A 21386-nucleotide genomic window follows, 5' to 3' on the forward strand; every position below is an offset into this window, starting at 1 on the left:
GTCGCCCTCCCCCCCCTCTCCCTCGACATACAAAGTTCCCAAACTTTCCTTTCCTTACATCTCATCTTCTTCTCACTACCTACCTTTCCTCCTTTGCCGACTTTTTTGCCCACTTCTTCACCTTAGTTCCACATCCACATCCTCTTCCATCCTACTTCTACCCCCCAAATTGCCGCCTTCAAGATGGCGTTCATCAAACAGGACTACTCGAGTCGCAAGCTCAACATGCCTCCATTCAACAAGCCCATGGCCCCTTCTCGCAAGCCTCATGAGTTGTTGAGCCACCACCTCCCATCTAAGCACCTACTCTACGATCCTTTCTTTGGACCTCCTCCAAACTCACCCGACAATACTATACCTATTCCCTTCGCTTCAAATTGCCTCACTCCTGTGCCTGTACACTCATATCAACTCCAGCGGCAGGGAGCCACCTCTACTTTCTTTCATCCTTCCAATCTTCCCCCGATGAGGGCTGACCACAATTTCCCTGGCTACTCTCCTAAGTCTGCGGACTGTCCCAAGCCCATTGACAGAGTTGCTTTGCCAAGTGAGATGCCAATTGGCAGTCTAGTCCACTCCATAAAACCCCCAACCTGGGGCGTCATCAAGATTGCAAACGTAAGTGACCTTCTTCTCTTTGGGGAAGATACTGACATGAAGGTAGATCCCTTACTCTATCACTAAGCAAGAGATTCTGCAATTTGTGGGGAGACAAGCGCGGCTTGTCCCTGGTCACGCAGTCCATATCATCATGGAGCGTCCGACTGCTAAGACTATGGACTGCTTCGTGGAGCTACAGTCCCCTGCAGATGCTGAGGAGACCACAAAGCGTATCAACCGGATCTTTGAGACCGGACGTGCACCTCGACTTGGTAATCGACATGTAGAGGTCGAGTTCAGTAGCCAGGATGACCTGCTAAAAGACTTGTTTCCTCGCGCGAAATGCGTCAAATGGAAAAACGGCATGCCTAGCGTCCTGCAGAACACGGATCCTTATTCTACTGGTTTCGCGGGATTTTTTACGACCGAAGAGATTGTGGGTGCCATTCGCCATGCTGAAATGCCTCATCGTGTAAGTTCCTTTGCTTTTCCATATCATAACGGCGATGACTGACGGTTATGGAGTCCCCGTTTTGTGCCAAGTGCCCTCAACGCACTTATGAGTCGACTATAAGCACGCTTTACAAAGTAAGTCTTGGGTCAAATGGAAGTAGGATGCTGCTAATCATGTGTAGTTTCCTTGGTACGCAACCCAGCTTTACACTGTGCATGACCGTAACCAGCTATTCGAGTTGGCAAACCGTCATATCATTTCTCTCGTTTCTCGGATGAAAAAGTCAAACACCGTTGGACTTGACCAACGCCTGCTACGCGAGCTCCTCCATGCGGGACTCAGCTGCCCTGCGTTCAATGAGCGTCAGAAGTATACCCTTTGCGTCAACTCCGATGATGAAAGCGAGATCATAAAAATACCGGACACAAGCAAATGGTTCCCCTTCGATACTTTGGTCCACCTGCCAAACTTTGACCATGGTACTTGCATGGTATGCTCTTCTGCTCTCCTTATCTCATACTTCCGCTGCTACTTTTCTTAATCCCCGCATTTGCGGGACCTGACTCTCTTATTATTTATGACTATTTACTAACAAATAATATAGTACTATGCCGGATTGATTGCCAGGGGTACAGCTCAGGATGCCAGCCATGAGCTACCGAACAATTTTCCCGTAACCAACTTCAACCTCATCTCACCCTTCGGCCGGGTGTGGTACGAATGGCCTATCGATGTCGCAAAACGCATTGCTTGGGAAGACGCCGCCCAGCACGAAACCGCCGTGCTTTCCAGCCTGGTGTTGAGTGGCTGGATGAACACAGTTAATAAGTCAATTTCAGGTGGCAGCACCCATAGCAACCTCACCATCTCCTCTCCTACAACCGAACAAAGCGCGCCCCGCACTGATAACTCGTCTCGAATTGACATCATGCAAGCCTCGTCGCGCCGTGCCAGCGAATGCTGGAACAGTGGCAGCGCTCCATTTGGTGACATCGAAGACTGCTGGGGCCAAAAGCTTCTTTTCAACCCACAGAACAGATTCCGGACCCCGTTTCACCGTATCACTCATTCGTCTCCCAACTGCGTTTCTGAATTAGACCACTGACATTGAAAACTGCAGGAGCAAGGCCACCAGGGATATGCTGTGCTGGCCCGTCTTGGAACATGCACTTCCTCGCCTAAATTGGGTTTTGAAATTCTGGTAGTTCTCGTCATTGGTCTCATATCTCGGTGTAACAACATCGTACCTTACTTGGAGGAATTATTTTGTTGGTGAGAACTGAAATGACGACCGTGACTGGCGGGATACTTTGATTTATGCAAATGGTTGGATTCAATGATGCACAGATCGAGTCCGGCTTACTTCGTGCGATGTGCTTTGGGACCACAACCGACTGACATTGTCATTGGATCTTCTGTCTTCTCATCTGCCCTGGTTTGCATCTCGTTTTGCTTTTTGCCTCCATAATATGTTTTTTGTTTCTTTCATATCTTCTCATTGTAACATACCCACGGTTATTTTCATACTTTTGTGCTACATTGGCTATTATCTGGAGACCGTGGAGGGTCCTTTCCTTTTCACGATCGTCTCGAAGCTCAAGCCCAATCATTGCTTTTCTGTACACCCATCAAATCCCCGTCAAGAGCTTTCATTGCTCCAGACCAGGAACAGACAAATCAAAATCAATATCCAATTCTTTTTTCTGGTCCTCCATGAGCTGTTTTCTCAATAGCCCTTCTGCCCTCATCCTCTCCTTTCGTTTCTCTGGATCCTCCCAGCCAGGAGGCTTAGCCTTCCCTTTCGTCTTCGTACCATGGGACCGACCTATAGAGCAAAGATCTAACAAATTTGCGCGGAACCTCTCCTTGCGTTCACAATTGACGGAGAATCGTTCATTCGAGATAGCAACCAGCATCTCAAGGAATTCTTCCGTAACCAGACTGTGGATGACGGGTTCTTGATAATCGTCATCATTCTCCTCGCAGTATCCGATAACAGACTCCAACGAGAGACCGGCAGAGCGTACTGCGACGATGGGACTCGGGCCATCATTGTCATCCGCCTCCAAGCACCGTAAGCTTTGCAGTCCGCTCTCACGAAAGCCAGAGGTTGAAGCAGCAGACAGTACAGGATGCGCATGGTGTAGGGTGGCTGTCATTATGTGGAGGATCTGTTGAAACATTGTATTAGTCCCTGATCATTGTTGCACATTGTACCTTGTCTTTTTCTGGCTGTGACGCCAGCCTAACATGTCTTTACTAGGGTGAGTGGCCTGGAACATGAAGAAAGCAATGATACGAGGTGATAAACCAAGCATATACGTATTGAAACACATCATACTCGAATAAAGACTAAAGAAAGAAAGAAAGAAAACAAAGACAAAAGGCCCCCAAGAGGAAAGACCAACGGGCATTGAGAGGGAAAGACCTACCATAGGCTCAAAAGAAAAACGCACGAGACGCGGGGCTTGGCCGTTCTTGTTCAGCCCCGGAGGCCTGCCATCGCCAGGAATCATTCCGAACAACTCATGCAAACGCTGGCGCTCTTTGTCTTGCATCTTTCCATTCTCTTTCAATGGCTCATGGGACACATACAGCCATTTTCCGGCCCCTTTACCCCCTGAAGGTACAAACTGTCTTTGTTGCTCGTCTGACAGCACCTGGTGCTGCTTCTTCCTCCCCTCCAAGAATACACTGATTCGCCCGGCACAGCTGCTCGTGGTCACTAACCCAGGCAAAGTGTTAATGTCGTTGATGAGCACGCGGATCCCTTCATCAACCGACCCCTTCGGCGACAGATCGGTATATTCTGCGTCCGGGATGGACAATTCTGCAAGAATCTTGCGCTTGCGAGATTCGAAAACTTCGGGAATCATGGTCTTATCAGAGGTGTCCATGGATGGATACCTTTCGTCCTTCTTTTCACTATTAAGATCTTGCTTTTTGTTTTTCCTCTCTCGAACAAATGGAAGGGAGCAAGTGTTGAAGATGGGCTACTATTGGCGGGTCAAGGGCCGCTAGAGTGGCGATTTCCTTTTGTCTCCCTTCCTTGGAAGAAGAAAGAGCAAAGCTGACAATTAAGCCGGTCGAGAAGGCTTCGACTCCCATCCAATACCCCTTGCGGGCCTTTCGGTAGATACTGTGCCTGCAAGCTGGTGGACCTGCAAATCCTTCTTGAGACTGACGTCGACTTTCCCGAGTGAACGCACTAAGTTTAGCGGTGCGGGAAGCAAAGAACTCGCCCGCCTTTTCCCACGCGAAAAGAGCCCCAGAAGTTACCAGCCTCCTGGTCTGGTCTCTTTCGGTCCCTTTGTCCGCTTCGAACCGCCTGAAAGTCAATCTGTCGCTAGCTACGGAGCACCTCCGTTCCCGCTCCCAGGATCAAAGAATTTTAATAGCCACCGAACAGCTCTTGAGCGTCATCGGACCCCCCCCCCTACTCTTCCCTACCATTCACCCTATCTTGGATCAAGACGTAGTAGCTACCGTTATCTGCCGGTAACCCCCCCTGGGCACGTCCTAAACTTGTACGAAAAGACGAAACACGCAGTGCGCAAGTCCTACCCAATACCCATGCCTCGTCGATCGTCTCGGGCCGTTCCCGCGTCGGCCGCAGCTCCAGTGTCGGCGCCAAAAAGGCGCGCGTCTGACAGAATATCCGAAGCCTCCAGAACGGGGCCGAAGAAACAAAAGTACGATAACACCACCGCTAAGAAAGCTACCAAATCCACCGCAAAGAAAAGCCAATATTTCCAAGAAGAAGCCTCCGAGGAATCTAAGCCATCTGCGCCGAAAACCGCTAGTCACGATAACCCAGACACGTCATTCCCCGCATCTCCCGGTGCGAGCGCAGAAGTATCTGACGCAACGCCCCCAAAGACAGGATTGACAAGACCGCGGAAGCCGGAACAAGCACCAAAGAGGGGCCAGAAAAATAGTCAGGAAGAGGAAGAGCCCAGCAAGCCAGCTCAAAGGAGAAAAGGCGGCATCAAAGCCAACACGGCCGCATCGACCGGAGGTAAGGAGCTATGGAGAGAAGGCGTCACGACTGGTTTGGGCCCCGGAAAAGAAATCTTCATCGCGAAGCCTAAAGCGAGGGACCCAGGATCTGTGGCCTATCAGGAGAATGCCTTGCATCCCAATACCATGCTCTTTTTGCAAGACCTCAACGAGCATAATGAGAGGGAATGGCTCAAAGGTATCGATCAGAAACACAGACGAGGTTCTCACACTTCTGGGCAAGGCTGATTTTAGATTGAATACAGCGCACGATGCGGACTACCGCGCCTCGAAGAAGGACTGGGAGACGTTTGTTGAGACTCTCACCGAGGAAATCATAGAAAAAGATGGCACTGTACCAGAGCTACCTGTGAAAGATCTTGTAAGTGAGGATGAGAGGCAATCGTTAAACGAAGTTGACAGGGAGGGGGAGCCATTAACAGCAATACGTCTTGCACTAGGTCTTTCGCATACATAGAGACATCAGGTTCAGCAAAGATCCCACCCCGTACAAGGTATGGTCCAACATTTACTTCTAAAAACATCATTTTCATTCCCTGTACGGTTTTGACAATATCTCAACTGTCGGGCTAACCATGGGGATCGATCAGACGCACTTTTCAGCCGCTTGGTATGCTCGTACCCAATACTATGCGAGATTCGGCGTCAGCTAATCCTCTTCTCAGGTCCCGCACAGGTAAAAAGGGACCTTACGCTGCTTACTACGTTCACTGTCAACCTGGATCCTGCTTTGTCGGTGAGTTATGCAAGACGAAAGTACCCGCTCGCCACGGTCGCAGTTCCCCCTGGGCCAACGCTTCTCCCTCGAGCCATTCAGCAACCAGGGATATAATTTGGATTTGCAACGCCCCGTCATACTGAACCCTCTCCCCGGCTGCTATCCTCTCTATTGTGCTCACGATGAAAGCCATCGCTGTGTTCTCGAAGGAGGTGGATAGCTGATTGTAGCTGCAGCTATAGTGTTCTCCCACCAAGTGGAATTTCGAGGAAGACAGCGGCTAATTGTATCTCGCTGGATTTAGGTTCGGGGCTCTGGATGCCACAGGCCGATAAGCTTGCGCTTCTTCGAGAGGATATTGACAGGAACTCGCATCGCCTGAAAGCAGTTCTGAGGGAGAAGGAAATACGTCGCGAGATCTTTGACGGAATAGCAGATGACGAAGAGATAGCTGTGACGGCTTTTGTCAACCACAATAAGGAAAGTGCGCTCAAGACCAAGCCCAAAGTATGTGAAACTTTCCTGTGTTCTTTCTGCCTCTCACCCTGCCATGCGGTAATGGACCAACATGGTCATGATCGCAATTTACCCTTCCTGCATTATCTGTCCACACCATTATACTCCCGCAGTGTCATATCTTGGGCCGTATATGTCGATACCCAGATGTGTTTGAGACACCTCTGGGGGGAGTGTTCTTCCCGGGACTACTGCATTCTCGTGGGCACCACGGCTGTGGATATTGTCAGGCAGATACCATCCATTTTCGAGAACGAACAGGGGTGGCAGATCCTGGAGACATCGGATTGATGCTAGACGATCGAAGTCAGTCGACGGGGGATGGCTGTCTGCTAGCTCTAACGGTCAGTTCTGGGCTGTGACCTTTTTGCCACCTCGGGGCAGACAGCTTTGGTCCGTGGGTGTCTGAGATTGGAGAGGAGAAAACGAAAGCCATTTAGATCGGGGGAAAGCATGGCCACCGACGCTGGATGGATGTGCCATTCTGTCGTGATGGGGGAGGAGTGCCGTGTGCTCTGGGTTTGGGGGTAAGCGCAGCCGCGGACGACGGGACCCTCCGACTGGGCCTTCCCGGACCGTGTCTGCGCTCTGTCTGCCGGTCTGGGCTGCACCCTCCAGAATCCAGATTCCCCAACGGCCCTCCCCCTGGGTCCAGCTGGGGCCCATGCTGGATTGCTTGCTGTCTGCCTGCCAGACTGCCTCAATTACCTACTAGTTACCAGTTACCAGACTGTCGGCGACCCAAGGTCTCGTTCTACCTACGGTTCTTGGTTCTAGCGCGGAAATTGCCTGCGCCGTCCCACAGAGTGCTTTGGTCTCGAAGAGTTTTCTGCACCGTCTCACTTGTTTCCATGGTTCAGCATCTGCCGCCGTCCCGGCGGGTCTCCGCCTCGTCCAATTACGATACTGACAGACGCTTCTCTTCTGCCTAGGGCTACGATCTCGATAATGAGAATATCCAGCTGCTCCGTCTTCGCAGTTTCACCATTGGCAGGCCTTTGTCGGATGAGGAGCTTCTGAGTCCCAATGCGCAGGAAAGGATCGCAGCTCTGATTGGGATCATGGAACCCTTCGTAAGCCCATTCCGTCCTGATTGATTCCATAGCTTTCCCCTCCGCCTGTCCGCGCCTGCGTCTATTGGATCTTACCTAGCTGCCGTATCAATCATTACATGGCCCTTTCCCTTTTGCCCCTGCCCCCTCTTTCCCTTTTCCTTTCCCTCCTTAGCCTCCCCAGCGGTGTGGCTTCGGGCGCACTGTTACCCACCACAATTGCCTTCGTTGTTGGGTGGAAGCCTCGTAACTGACCAGAGGAATTCTCGTCCGACAGGTCACGTACCTCAATAGCGTCGTCATGCCCGATCCAGCCCAGGAGGAAAGCGGTTCGGCCTCAGAAGCAGATGAATGACTCCTCGCCTGAGGTGATATTCGGGTAGGTGTCTCAAGAACAACAACGGATTCTCGTCGTTTCCGTTTGTAGGGGAGGCTCTCTGTCTGTGAATAATATCTATCCTGTTTCTCTTTCACGCCATTTCCGCCCATTTTGTCTCTCGTTCCACCTGTGCTCGTCTCCTCACCGTTGTCTGGGGCTGTCCCTCGAGTGGAATGTAGAAGTCTCCTATTAATGATGACTGCTCGTTGTACCTTTGGCCGGGTTTGCTGTAAACTTGGTACCAGATTGTTTTCCCTTGCTGCGCTAAGGACCTTCCCAGTTCCATCTCTAGTTTCGGGATCCTCTTACCGCCAGTTCGCATCCCCCAATGAAGGTGGCCGTTCCCAGGTCTGACGGGACTTTTGAGTCCCCGGGCTTCACGATATCATTGACGTGCATGCTATGGCCTGCTGTCCGCGCGCCGCAGCCGGGCCGTCGGACGTGCCGTTAGCTCCACGACGTTGGCCATCTAACAGCAGCAGCAGGTTATCCACTTCTGCACGAGCGCGAATTCGTCCATGGCTTGACTCTTCCAGGTCGCGGTTCCCCTCGTCCCATCGAAGCAAACATCGGCACTCTGCATCAGTGCCCAAGTCGCTGACGCGCGATTTCTTGTTTCAGTCCATCCTGTAAGACTAGAGTGGGGGAACTGAAGTAAGTATGGCCCCTCTCCAGGTTGTCATTCCCCAGCCAAGCCCATACTGCTTCGGCATTATCCCCTCTTCGGGTCCAGGCAACTGTAAGCCCTGGAGGGGAACCGGAAGGGGGGGGGCGCGCAGGAAATCCTCAAGAGACCGACGAGACGGGGAGCCCTCCGAGTCGAGTCAGCACTTGCGCACTTGCGGTTCCATTGCACTGCCGTCCTTCTCCCGGACTCGATATAGTGTCTGGCCTGTAAGCCATGAACTCTGTGCTTGTCGACGATCCGTAATGATTCGACCCGTCCACTGGCGGGGCAATCCCGCTCAATAGGCGCGCATCCATACCCAGTGACCATCGCTTCGCCCAACTTCCTCTTCAGGTCTCGATAGTCGATCTTCGGTTACCCCTCAATGGAGGGCAAATACCCCCCTCTTGATTCGTTCTTTTCATCGTCTCCTTCTCCGCTGCCACACCGCAATGCCCCCTTGGACTTGAGGGAGTTGCCTGAGTGGATGAAGCGCCTAGACAATCGACACGAAATCAGGCATTCATTGTGCGCCGTGGGGCCAGATTATGCGCGATATCCGTGCTCGAAACTCTCTTTGTATGTGTCTCGTCGGCTACGCTTAGCAGTTAGCACTGGATCCTCGATATTCTCGATATGCTCAAGTATATTTATCTAAATGTCTAACAGCCGGTGGAGTCCGCTCCTCGCCCCCCTTTCCAATGGCTGATGGATGTATCTTGGTGATAGTTGTACCACTCCTCATCCCCTCCGTAGTACTTAGTAACTCATCTGCCTGTCATGCGTTGATCGATGGCCCAAAAAAAGTCAAATTCCTGCAGGCGGAAACAAACGTCATACCCTTTTCGGTAACAGGAACCCGAACAAAGACTGAAGGTGTAACACAATCATACGGCCCCTTCCTGCACCTGCCTGGAACAGACTGGTTGATTTACTCCATTGAAAATGAAAGGCAGTATTGCCCGGTCATACGATACATCTATGGGGAAAGCTAGACCAAGAATTTCAATCTCATCTACTCCGTAGGTAGGTAGTAGAATACCCGTAGGAGATTTGATTATTAATGTGGAAGTGTATTTGAGAGTGACCTTGTCAATTATATAGAAAGATATACATCGTACTTTTCCTGGATCCGTGCAGGGCGCTTGCTGGTCTAGATGCATGTTTGCTTTTTTGGACAGCTGCTTCTTAATATAGGGGGTGCTTTCGGGGGCTTGGTTGCCGATTTATGTACTTTTTTTTACCAGGTTCTCCGCGATGCGTTCAGGGAAGAAAATCACAGAGTGCGTGTGTGGGTATGGCGGTATTGTAAACAAGGAGGGCCGTCTGCCATTGTTCCACCCTTGCATACATAGTACAGTGGCCATGGTATTGAGGGCACAACCGTGATGGTTGGTTGAGCGCGGCTGAATGACTGCGCCCGGAGATAAGCTCCACGGCCCAGAATCAGCAATGTGATGTATCGTGTATCGTCGGAACTTTGCGGTAGATCCAGGGTGTCAATTATTGGGTTAACAGAGTCGTCAGAACTTCCAGGACTGTTGCTCAGCAATTACTGCGATCGGGCATATGGTGAAGAAAGGCCCAGCTGACCATGGAATTCAGCAAATAGATGGGGTTTCGCTTTCCCGCCGGGATGAATTGAAGCATTCGTATTCCCATTTAGTCCTAGACCTTCAGGTTACTCTGCATCGTTTCAAGTGTCCAGTTAACGATGTGTTAGGGAGTGAGAGTTGACTTAGGCTACCTAGTAGTATGAAGTGGATATTGTCCGGATCGCCAGTGGCTGTGAGCACTAGACACTGGACGGGTATGTAGGGAGACCTGATCTTTTATTTCTCTTAGCGGGGATCTCAATGTTGCGGCCTGTGTGTTTCTGCTCTTTTTGCCACCTTGACGGCTTAGGGCCTAAGAGGGTTGAAAAAGGCGCGTTAGCGAGTCGAGTAGTTACGAGCCATCCTTACCAGGTCAGGCATCGGTCACCAAAGTCCTCTTCCCGAGCCTAACCTTCGCTTTCAGCGTCACGCGACGAGACGCCTTGACGGGGAGTGTAGATGTACGACCAAACCCCTCGTACAGCGTGTCACACCCTAATTCTGGGTTCTTATCACACGATATTCCCATGTGCAAAGTCAGATGCGTGACTCAAACGGACCCGGACTGAAAGAATCCAAGGAGGCGGGAAAACGAGGGCGATGGCAGGGTAATGTGTGGCACTGGATCCAGATCTCCCCTTAGATCGGGGAACCCGGCCGGCGAACAGGGTAGGTAGGCTAGCAGGGCTATCTGGAGTTGTTTGCCCCCTCGTTCCGCCACGTCATTATGTGAGGAAGATCGCTCGCAGTTGCGCGCACACACTTGTACCCGAGCGAGCACAGACAGGCCGGGACATGAACCTGGTTCTCTCTCCTTCTCCCTAGGGCCAAGCCACCGAACCACCAACCAATGCAGGCTGCTGTGTCATCTGCCATCCATTCACCCACGACTGTTTCCGGAGTCCGTGCCAGCCCCAAAACGGCCGCAGATGACGGGATGGACTGGCGCACCAGGGAGGATGCTCAACTGCTCATAGGCGGCTGGCTTATCACGTGACTGAAGCCGTATGCGGGCTGATCGATGATCCCAGCTAGCATGGCGAGCTTTCCGTCTTGCTCTTCCCGTCGGCGGCGGTAAACTAGTACTGCTAAGGCCCAAAACCATGGTTAGTTCAGCTTGGTGGATGCATTCCAGACCGCCTTGCCGACAAACGCGGCTCTCCGGCCTGGCCAATTACCCGGCGGTGTGCTTGCTTGCTTGATTTCGGGGCAGGACCTACCCAGTAGTTCTTGATTTCCCCTACAGTAGTACCTAGCAGGCGCTATCATCCCAGTACCCAGTACGCTGTCTTCCCCTGTGGACGACATCGAAGCATCACAGGTGACTGTAATGCATGGTGGCTGGACGCCCCAAGTTGGGCCGCGGACTCGCCTCCACAAACCCCTGTGCCCGAGATCACCAGCCACCATGAGAACCATGGACTTGCTGGCAGCCAAGGGACTCGAGGTTAGGTGCGGTGGAGGAGCAGGATCCTGGAGACTCCGGAGACACGACAACCTGAGGAAGCCCACCACGCAGGTGATGGTGGGTTCTGGCGGCAACGGAAAGACGCGGACGCCAATGCACGGGGCCGCTGAGGGTCGGAAAAAAAACGTGGCAAGGGAGACTAGGGACGAAGCAGAGGGAAGGGTAACGACCGAAATGGAAGGTCCTTTAATGAACTAGAGAGAATAATCAGTCACTTGGCACGCCCCCAATGTCACAATTGTAACACCACGTCATTACCTGTTTTGGTATTACAGCGTTTTCGACCGCCGTTTCGGTTTCGGTTTGGGTTTGGGAATTTCCGTTTCCGTATCCGCTTGTACTGTATCAAAAAGAGATTCTACCCTCAGGCCTCCCAGCCAAAGCCATCCCATCCCCTTAGGAGGAGGTATTATGTGTCGCAGGCAAAGTGAGGCTGGCTGGCTGGCTGGCCAGGCTCTGACAGTTCACCTTGTGAAACGGTAACGGTGAAAGTGCAAGACCTTACACGATATCTAAATATCCCGGTTTGAGCTACACTGACCTTATTGGATGAGGATCTGAGAGTATCTTACCTTGAAGGGTATTGTTTCTGCTGCTACTGTGTGCGAGACAAGAGTATTTCGCCACCGTGGTGGCAGAACAGAATGAGAATAGAAAGGAAATGTGCAGAAAGGAAACCAAGGTTGAGAAGAGAAAAACCAGGGTGAGGCGTCAAAGAAAAAACAAGGGTGAAGGGAGAAGGAGGAAGGCGCGACGGGCAATTGAGATCAGAAGAACGTGTACGGAGTAGTCGTCTGTAAATGGAAGGCTCGAGTTGTTAGGTCTCGCCTGACAGAGCGGACGGGCCGTGCAAAATAATCTGAAGCAGTTGCCGGCACCACCCATCCCCAGCATCCGTCTTGTTTGAATTAATAGTCGTGATGATGATAATGATGATGATAATGATGACTTTGAGAATAGCATGGCCCTCGCACACACTACACTTCCTGCATAAGATCGGCGGGAGTCGGGGCGGCCCGTCGTGGACATGACCAGGAGATGACTAGCAGGGCAACGGTGATAGGAGGACTGGTTGCCCAACGCCCTGACACAAGCGCCTCTGCATCCAGGTCACAGCACCAATCCCCGGCTCCGTTTGCGACCGTGCAATTCCGGCATTCTTGTTCTGCTGACGCCCCGTTCTGGTCCAGATGGTGATTGTTATGCGCTGGAGTGTCAACTTTCTTGTTATCAGTTGGACTTCATGACAGCTCATCATCCTCAACTACTACCAGGGCGGTCGCTCGTATTGCGTATTTTCAGTGTCACATACCCTACAGCTTGAAGGCAATACCGGCAAGTGGATGAAAGATGATGATGAACATGATGGTTATGATAATGCTGATTATAATTGATGACGACCACAAAGAAAAGCACAACCCTTCCGAACGTTGTTTTTCCACCCCCTTCCCAAAGCGGAAGTTACTCGAGTCACACGATCCGTCGACTGATGTCATGTTGCTGCTTCCTTCGTCAACATCGATGATAACTGCACCCAATCCTCGTTCTTCATACGCAGAGATAATCAGTCATCAATGGGCTCAGCCGCTTATGGAGGGTGGGAACAGAAAGGGGTTCGCACTTGGCCGTGCTATCTCAGTGTGATTAGGTTGCAGATGCTTGGACTTGTCTCTGATGAGAGTGGTGATGAGTGTGCCTCCACAGCGAATCGCAATTGCCAGCCGCGTCTTCTAACTTCGACTAAGCACATACTCATGGAGGCCTAGAGACTAGCTCCCTTGCCGTTCCCATGTGCCAGTGGGTGCAGCCGTGTCTGCCTGTCTGTCAGATTCGCCGGTTTGTAACTCCTTCCCCTCAAAACCACCTCGGACATTGCGACATAAAACAAGGATCTTAACCGACCCGGTTGATAACTTCATTGACGGAGATGTCACCAGACCCCGCACGCCGTCCCAGGCTCCGGGACATGGTCACCATCCCTCCGAGAAACGGTGGTGCTAGGCCTACGCTGTACCATTCTCACGTTCTCATTGCTCTCTCCGTTCGACAGAAATTGGACCGGGTGACGCTAATGCAAGTTATTTTCAAGTGCCACCGATCGGGCCATGGTAGATGATGTCTGGCGTGGTCCCAAGGCTGTAGCACCGGGAAACTTAGGGCTCTCCACTATGTATTACTATGTAAGACCCCCTCTCACGGCCCTCTCTTCATTGACCACTTGATGCCAGGAGGTCACTCGAGGCGTCTTCTTTGTTCCAGGACCAACACCAAGGGATAGACTTCTACAACGAATGCGTGAACCTAGTCAAGACACGCGCTGTTGGTGTCAGCCTTGAAGGGTAAAAGCACAAGGACGCACAAAGGTTCTTCAAGTCCCTTCCAGAGCCATAGGACTCGACTCTGTACAACAAGGATTACCTCATATGTCGCGCTCGACACCGCCACAATATTCACCGATAAAGATGCCTGAAGCGGCAGGTGAGGTGCTGACACAAGAGTGCTGTGACATGATAGGACCGGACTGGGCTTTCCCAGCATGTCAATTTAGCGCTTTCACTTTTTAGCTCGACACATTGGTGATCTGGATGTACATACCCACCGTGACCGCTGGAGCCGCACCATTTGTTACCAACCCTCGGACGGAGGGGGTTCTGTAACCATGTATCGATGATGGAAGCGCCCTGCTGACGGTAATCCCGGTGGTATCCAGGCTCACCGCCCAATCCATTCCGCCCGTGTATCGAGTATCGACAGTATCGATAGTAATACTCCACTCTCCTCCATAGGGACGGAGGACACACGAGACACAGATGAGGATGAACCCACTATCCCTCAGCGCGAGGACTCCTCCATCGCCACTTTAATTATCTGCTCCATCCTTCCATGTGGCCGGGACCTTCGATGCCTTCCTGCCAGTTCCAGTAGAAGGCCTGACCCATGGAACCAGAGACTGGCGGCCCCGCCGACCCAATAGCATGCAACGTTGCGAGTTGCGACCGCAGCACTGGCTGACTCTCGGTACGCATAGATACCGCTCACCGCACGGTAACTTAAGGTATCGCCGGAACCGAACATCCTCCGAGCGATCCAACCACTGATGATGCGTACCGCTTACCGTGAGCCGGGAGAAAAATGGAACCTAATTCACCGGGCTGAGTGCTATGGCCCCCGCGCCATGTACCAATCAGCTGCCGTGCGACTACGGTTCGGAGCGCTCCTTTCCCTGCTGGACCCAACCAGAATCGAGGTGTCGGTAACTCAAGGGCTTCTTCTACGCCAATGGGATAGCGCCGCGGCTGTCGCTTAACCTTTGGAGTTTGGACTGACTTGCATCACTCGTACCCACCTCAAAACGAGCGGATTTTGCGGGGACATCCTTAGCCCAGTAATGGGCTCTCCACTTGATCGTTTTCCATTTTCCAGTGCTCTTCGATCGAGGCGTGTGTCTCTTTATCATTCGTCTAGAGGACACCGTTCTTATTTTTGGCCCCCAAACGCCGTTACCTAGTGACTTACGTATCTACATCCGGAGTACTACCACCAGTTGGGTAACGACTAACGAGGCCATGAGAGGGGCCGGGGTTTGCCTCTTTCACCGATTGTACGGAGTACTAGTAGTGTGGCGCCCTATTTCAGTCTTCTTCTTTTCTTTTTTCTTTCTTCTGAAATGCTATTCTTTATCTCACGCCACCTCTACTTTCCTTTCCCGCCCTTTTCCACACTCCCGCCCGCTCTGGCCTTTGTCTGGTATCATAGAAGTAAGGATGAAACATGGATAGACCTGCGCCTCGGACCGTATGCCCAGCAAATCTGTTCTTTGGGTCAAGTTGTGCTTCACCTGTGGACTTCCATCGACGTTTCAAGGAGAACGGTATTCCCGCAGCTGATCCGCAGTAGATAGCTCGGCGATGGCTGGAGATAAACCTTGATGATCTCTTGAGTACCCGTGACTAGTAGTACCGATGTATTTAAATCATAGTACTAGACCAGGTAGCGCGGTCACACTAAGCCCCTATGCCACCATGTCTCATGACATGCGACCCAATCGCATCCCCCTTTGCAAGACATTTTTTGCGATTGGCTGAAAATCGCAATTTCGTCAAGAAAGTGCGTCCGGTCGGGGCAAAGGGCGGTATACCCGCGCGCGGGAGTATCTCGCATGTCCGGGCCCTTCCCGTACATGTCTGAGGTAACCCGAATGATGGACCTTGGAACAATGCTGGTTCTGTAACCCCAGGTACGGAAGACCATCCTCGAGTATTGTTGGATCATGGATCATGCACGCATGCATGCATGCATACACACATACACTTACAACCCCGAGGCTAGCAAGCGAACGAGGAACCGGGGAGACGCTGGAGCAGTGGTCCATGCAATGCAATGACTAGCACAATTCCTCCCGAGTCACAAGCTGCATATCTGAGTCGCATCTAGTATTGATGATAACCCCTGCGGACGGGTTGGACCGTACCGTTTGATACATGGCCTCCGGGTAGCCGGAGGTATGCAAGGGATCCTAGGTCAAAGGACGGCCCCTCATCGACTCTCTGGCCCTTTCTTTCTTTAAAACTAGGTGGCAGGTATTGCTTGACCGAGTGCACCGAGCCACCGACAAGTAACTTATGCAGCCACCGAGCAGGGGCCTTGTTTTCTTTTCTTTTCTTTTTTTTTATTTCTCCTGCTGGTCTGTCATGATGATTAGCTTGGGTAGGTGAATGCAAGCTCCCGCGGGGTGACGAGTCATATCAGCGACCAGATCGTGAAGAATTGAGATGGTGCAGATGTTTGCTTGTTCAGGAGCGCGGTGGGAAGGAATCCCCAGCACCGCCGCCCCAATCAATGAAGGGAGTGTTTGATAGAGCCCCGACCACAACAAGGCAGCCGCTGCATGCACGCGGGCACTACTGCGAAGCATACATATTGTGCCCTTCCTGGCCGGCGCAAGCCCAGAGCACACCATGTACGTATGTATGTATGGAGTATCTATGTATGTATCCTCCTTCGGTATGTACCTGGTATGATAGTACGAGAACCATACGATGGCATCTTCCCACAGTCCACAGGCAAACGAGCCAACGGCACTCTGGAGAGGATGCGGCCAAGCTGGGAAGTAAGGGTCAGGGCTGTTCCTCGCATGCGCGATCTTATAAAGCCAGGCAGTCATGCATCATGGTGACTTAATGCCATCTTATTAGCTGCGAAGTACTTACCGACCGTGTCGCAGGAGATGGTTGCAGTTGATGACTGCTCTGTGTAAACTGTAAAGAAGTACGGAGTAGGTCCGTCCCCTCTCCAGTGTCGGCACAATCCGCGCTGGTCATCCGGTCATGGTCTGTATGTAAGGAGCACTGAGGTATCAGCAAACAAGGCGCGACAATCTCAATAACAAGTTAAAGATGCGTTGAGGAGGGAATTACTGGTGGGTTAGTTCGAGGGAGCACCGATGCCCTGCTCCGAGCCTCCGAGCTATGGTACACTAACTGCGCAAGCAACCATGGTTTCAAATTGCCCGCCCAAGTACCAGGGCTCTGGGAATTGGGATCCAAACAAAATGCAGAACCACCTTCCTAATAAGTAGCCCCGTCAAAGAATGGGATACGGGGGAAAGGAAGCAAAATATGTTGACTCACTGAGGGACTTTGGGTGTGTGCCAAACGGAGAGAAACAGACCCAATCAATCGAGGGTAGGACAAAGGAACACGGGATCAGGAGAGTGGGACATTAAGGCTGGATTCCCATGCTTCCTTCCACATTTTCTGTTTTGTTTTGTTTTTTTAAATTTAAAACACAACTTCTTCAGCTGCATTGGATGCATCCCGACCTTTCTGTCAGCACGCAGTGTGACCAAAATGAGGAAAGTACTCATGCAGCAGCCAGCAAATATCTAGCAACTGTTGATGATTATTAATATTCTGCAAGCATAACGAAGGACTAGTGATGTGCAGTCGGTTGTACCTAGTAGGGCTCCGACGAGCATTTGCCATCCACGGGCCGTCAGCCCCTCTTTCTTTAAAGATTCGGGCATTACCCGGGTGGAGCCAGTTACTATGTCCCTTCCCCAAACTCAACCTGGATCATGTTGGATTATCATTATCTATCGACACCGGCTGTACATACGGGCCATGTTAGATGCCTACCTGTGGAGATGTAGTAAGTACTGCTCAATTAGTTGGTAGATAGTTCTGTTATTGCTGGCATTAACGTGGCATATGAATAATATGCCCCGAGTCAGTGGACAGACGCCTTGAGATGCATTGGCTAATAGAATTGTCCAAGTGTCCTCAAGTATGGTAGTAGCGTCTTAGCTGGTCCAGGATGCTTCGGTGTGTTGTACTACTATGGAGTAGGTAGTACCTATCTATACAGTGTTCGGCATTGGGTATTTTACGGCTGGCCTAAACAAGCGGAGTAAGAACTGCCAACTGTGCCAACTGTGTACCTGTGACTACTGCAGGCAGTTCCTATCTTGGTTCTATGTACCAGACCAAAGCACAAGTGCTGTAAGTGGGATGTCCCAACGCCTATAGAAGTAGTGGTCATGTGAAATCAGCCATAAGGGCCAAGCACCATACATTGTAGTCTTTATCTATATGGCTACATACACATCGTACCTGTGCGATGGAAATAATACATACTAGATCTGATGCCTATCTATGTCCTTAGTGCCGGGTAACGAGAAACCAAAATAGACGAAGAAGACTCAAAAGGGAAAAATAAGATAGAAAAGAAACTAATAATACTTTGAAGAATAAAGAAAAGCGAAGAAAGAAAAGAACAGAAAACCCGAAAGAAGAAAACCGAAAATCGAATTCCGTATTGAGTACATACTTGAAAGTAAGCCCCCAACTGGAGACGGAAGGACTTGAAGCGGTCGGTGGAGTTCCGTCACGGCGCCTTTACCCGTCCCGGCGTACCCTCCCTCCGTCATCAGTCGTCACTTGCGCCTTCTGGCAAACTTACGCCCCTCTTCAGGCTCTAGACTCTACAGTAGTGGCTGTTCGTGCGGTCGCCGGGGCCTGCCAAACGCCCAACCCGAGGGCCTTACAGCGATTCAGCTGATCCCCATGGAACCGCGAATACTTTAGCTGCGTCTTAGGTCGTCCCCGTCCATATCTATGGGTCGCTGGCGTGTTAGACAGGGTCCACCTGGTCTGCGGACCGTTCTTCTGCGCTATACCTTTCCATGACCGCTACTCCATCCATCCATCCATCCACATGTTTTTTTTTTTCCAACTCTCTTTTTTGGGGTCCTTTCCTTCCCTTCCCACCCACCACGCATCTCTCTTCGTCAGCCATGCACATATATGGCTGCTGCTGGTGAGGTTCAATATTCACTACGTAAATGCCCCAAATATTGACCCGCTGATTGAGGAAACTGGCTCCCATCGCATGATTCAATTTTCCTGGAAATTGACCTTGTCTGCCGGCGATGGAGCCTGGGTTCCATGGTGATTCTAGCACCGACGACAAATTAATTGCCCGCGTGGTGATATTCTCCAGCAGAACCAATGATGAGGACACCAAGATACTAGATCGCCTCCGCCTCTAAATTAATACGTAGTAGTAGACTAGTAGGACTGTGTAGTAATAAGTCGGGATCGCAGTCGCCATGAGTCGTCCTCGCTCCTCATACCCGCATCGTATCCAGGGACCCAGTCGACCCAAATAACGACCTGGTGCATTCCCTGGGAATCCCCATCGCGAATCTTCCCGCCTTTCCGCTTCCGCCAGCCGTGGGACTCGCACCCTGCGTCTCGTGTCGTTTTTGACGCGCTTGACCCAACCGTTTTTCCTTTTTCGCCTCCCGAACGGACCGGCGAGTCGGCGACCCAGCGAACCAGCGTGGGCTTTTCCTTCGCGCTGGGATTTTCCTCGGGGGAGGTAATCAACTATGGAGTCGGGTTATTAGTCAATCAATCAATCGACTCTTATGATTGAAGAAAAAGTCATCACGCTAGATGGATGGATCATGGTTTCGGGGCGATACACAGTACAAAATGACCAGAGGCAAAGAAAGGGAAACGACGGGGTGCGGGAGTAGACACTACTGCTACACAATACGTAGTAGTAGACAGTACGGAGTAGAACCTTAGCAATTAGCATCGAAGCCTTCTTCCGTCTTCGTCCTTTCACTAGTACCTGTTTCCGATCCATCCATGTGTGTGCATCGACCAATCTCTTCACTTTGCCTTTCCCCCCCCTTTCTATACGTTAGCTTTCTAGGCTCTCTGCCTTTTTCTTCATCGTCCAGCTTCCATAGAACACATTATCCTCTGAATCCCTGCCAGCCAGCATTCAATCGGTGTCACAGGTACCGGTCTCCGATTCTTTAGGTAGGATTCCCTGTCACCCCGTTGTTCTTTCCCCTGCAGAGATCATGTCTGCGTGAAAATCCTGGGCATCAAGATCTGCGTGGCTTTCGATCGTCTTTTTATCTGACCTTGCGTCAGAGAAGGATCGAGAAAAGGAAAGGGCACGAAAGAGGGGAAAGAGAGACAACGCTGTACTGTACGCACAAGCCCACACATGGCCGGTTGGCAGCTTCAAGATCCCGGGATTTTCACTACAGCTACGGGTCAACAGGCTCGACCCTGTTCTCCTCGTAGCCCTTGATCCCTTGATGTTTGATCATTACTGACAGTTTCTTTGCGCTCCCGCCAGGCCTTGGAGACGCTATTTCAGCTTGCTTGGCTGACTCCCACCACCATTCTTATAACGGAGTAGTAGCACGCGTTCCGCCCGAGCAGAGTGCTCTCTTAAAGCTCTCTGTTTCCCTTCGTTTGTACGGAGGTATCCTTACATTGCCTCCTGATATCCTGTTCTTGCCATCGTGTTCTCCCATTGCGTCTTAGAAATTCCTGTGGTGTTTGAATCTCATTCACCAGTCCTACCCAGCTCTGCTAATTTGGCTGATATTACGGACCACCTTCATTGGAGCCCCTCAGTGTTCAACGCTCACGTCATAACTGAAATCCCCGAGGCTCTCACTTTTCCTTTTTCCTTTTTTTTTTTTTATTAAATTGTTTTTGTATTATTTTATCTTTATTTTTTTTTACGTCCTTGCCATTTTTCTCTTTGTCCCTTTTTTTTCTTTTTCGATTCTTTTTTTATTTTCCCTTACCTGCCCACCCCCCTTACCATCCTTTCCTGACCACCCTTGCTAAATTTGACCACCTCGACCTCTTAATTGCCTTCTTCCCTCCACCGCCTCCCTCTTCCCCCCTGGTCTTTTTCCTCCCTCGCCTATCCGCTCATCTCTTTCCTCGGCTTCTTCCCTCTGCGGATTAGATCCTCTTTGGTTCTTTCCTTCCTTTTTGCCTCCTTCCCCCCTCCTTCCCCCGTCTTCGGCTGAGCGTGACCACGAGGCTATGCTAGCTTCGAAAATCACCCGACGGGAGCTGGAACTGTTTTTGAATTGGTCGACTTTCTGACCGGCTTGACTCCGCATCGACATCCTAGTCGCCTTACACCCACCCTCGCCTTCGTACATACATACGTACTTACATACTACTTACATACATACGGCCCTCCATTCCTTGAGCCATACATACGAAGCATACATACAAAACAGAAACAAACAGACGGCATCATACATACGCTTTCTCCCCGTGCGGCCCGCGCTCTCGAACAAACCTTGAAGGAGACACATCCCTGCCTGCCTACTTAGCTGAACGACCCGCGGGACGTGACTTTCGACTCACATCATCCTGCATCTGTCCTCGCGCGCTTTCCACCGTCGCCCGGTCCCGTCTTTTTTAAAGCAGCTCCTTTCGCACGCTCGCTTTACCAATGTCCGGCAACCCCAACGATCACAGCGACCCGAACCGGCAGGGCCCGTACCGCAATCCCAACGATTATACCGACCCTGGTCGCCAGGGACAGTATCCACCACCGCCTCAATGGAATACTAGTCAGCC

General features: G+C 51.3%; 7 protein-coding genes across 7 annotated transcripts; 5 read left to right on the forward strand and 2 right to left on the reverse strand.

Annotated features, from left to right (window-relative positions):
• Positions 1-183: 183 nt before the first annotated feature.
• BO94DRAFT_593355 (uncharacterized protein) lies at positions 184-2159 on the forward strand (the record flags this gene model as incomplete). The annotated part of the gene is made up of 5 exons (XM_025616178.1): positions 184-618; positions 665-1072; positions 1126-1188; positions 1236-1544; positions 1659-2159. The coding sequence occupies 5 exons, from the start codon at positions 184-186 to the stop codon at positions 2157-2159; spliced, it is 1716 nt and encodes a 571-aa protein (XP_025468889.1).
• Positions 2160-2703: 544 nt separating this feature from the next.
• Positions 2704-3951, reverse strand: BO94DRAFT_545249 (tRNA wybutosine-synthesizing 3 family protein; the record flags this gene model as incomplete). The annotated part of the gene is made up of 2 exons (XM_025613225.1): positions 2704-3225; positions 3487-3951. The coding sequence occupies 2 exons, from the start codon at positions 3949-3951 to the stop codon at positions 2704-2706; spliced, it is 987 nt and encodes a 328-aa protein (XP_025468890.1).
• A 676-nt stretch (positions 3952-4627) lies between these two features.
• Positions 4628-7715, forward strand: BO94DRAFT_463069 (DUF2461 domain-containing protein; the record flags this gene model as incomplete). The annotated part of the gene is made up of 8 exons (XM_025608005.1): positions 4628-5252; positions 5320-5435; positions 5515-5568; positions 5665-5684; positions 5740-5810; positions 6097-6299; positions 7241-7381; positions 7638-7715. The coding sequence occupies 8 exons, from the start codon at positions 4628-4630 to the stop codon at positions 7713-7715; spliced, it is 1308 nt and encodes a 435-aa protein (XP_025468891.1).
• A 1345-nt stretch (positions 7716-9060) lies between these two features.
• BO94DRAFT_27455 (uncharacterized protein) lies at positions 9061-9448 on the forward strand. Its single transcript, XM_025606582.1, has one exon. The coding sequence runs from the start codon at positions 9108-9110 to the stop codon at positions 9399-9401; it is 294 nt and encodes a 97-aa protein (XP_025468892.1). The 5' UTR covers positions 9061-9107; the 3' UTR covers positions 9402-9448.
• A 1771-nt stretch (positions 9449-11219) lies between these two features.
• Positions 11220-11720, forward strand: BO94DRAFT_27617 (uncharacterized protein). Its single transcript, XM_025606594.1, has one exon. It carries the CDS (start codon positions 11332-11334, stop codon positions 11665-11667), a length of 336 nt encoding a protein of 111 aa, XP_025468893.1. The 5' UTR covers positions 11220-11331; the 3' UTR covers positions 11668-11720.
• A 1957-nt stretch (positions 11721-13677) lies between these two features.
• On the reverse strand, positions 13678-14176 carry BO94DRAFT_27992 (uncharacterized protein). The gene is made up of 2 exons (XM_025606617.1): positions 14065-14176; positions 13678-14019 (listed from the first exon to the last, which is right to left on the reverse strand). The coding sequence occupies exon 2, from the start codon at positions 14005-14007 to the stop codon at positions 13771-13773; it is 237 nt and encodes a 78-aa protein (XP_025468894.1). The 5' UTR covers positions 14008-14019; positions 14065-14176; the 3' UTR covers positions 13678-13770.
• Positions 14177-17258: 3082 nt separating this feature from the next.
• BO94DRAFT_534019 (uncharacterized protein) lies at positions 17259-17954 on the forward strand. Its single transcript, XM_025611444.1, has 2 exons — positions 17259-17619; positions 17746-17954. Exons 1-2 carry the CDS (start codon positions 17546-17548, stop codon positions 17879-17881), a joined length of 210 nt encoding a protein of 69 aa, XP_025468895.1. The 5' UTR covers positions 17259-17545; the 3' UTR covers positions 17882-17954.
• Positions 17955-21386: the final 3432 nt, after the last annotated feature.

Source organism: Aspergillus sclerotioniger (assembly GCF_003184525.1).
Source record: "Aspergillus sclerotioniger CBS 115572 chromosome Unknown BO94scaffold_10, whole genome shotgun sequence".
Lineage (NCBI taxonomy): Eukaryota > Fungi > Ascomycota > Eurotiomycetes > Eurotiales > Aspergillaceae > Aspergillus > Aspergillus sclerotioniger.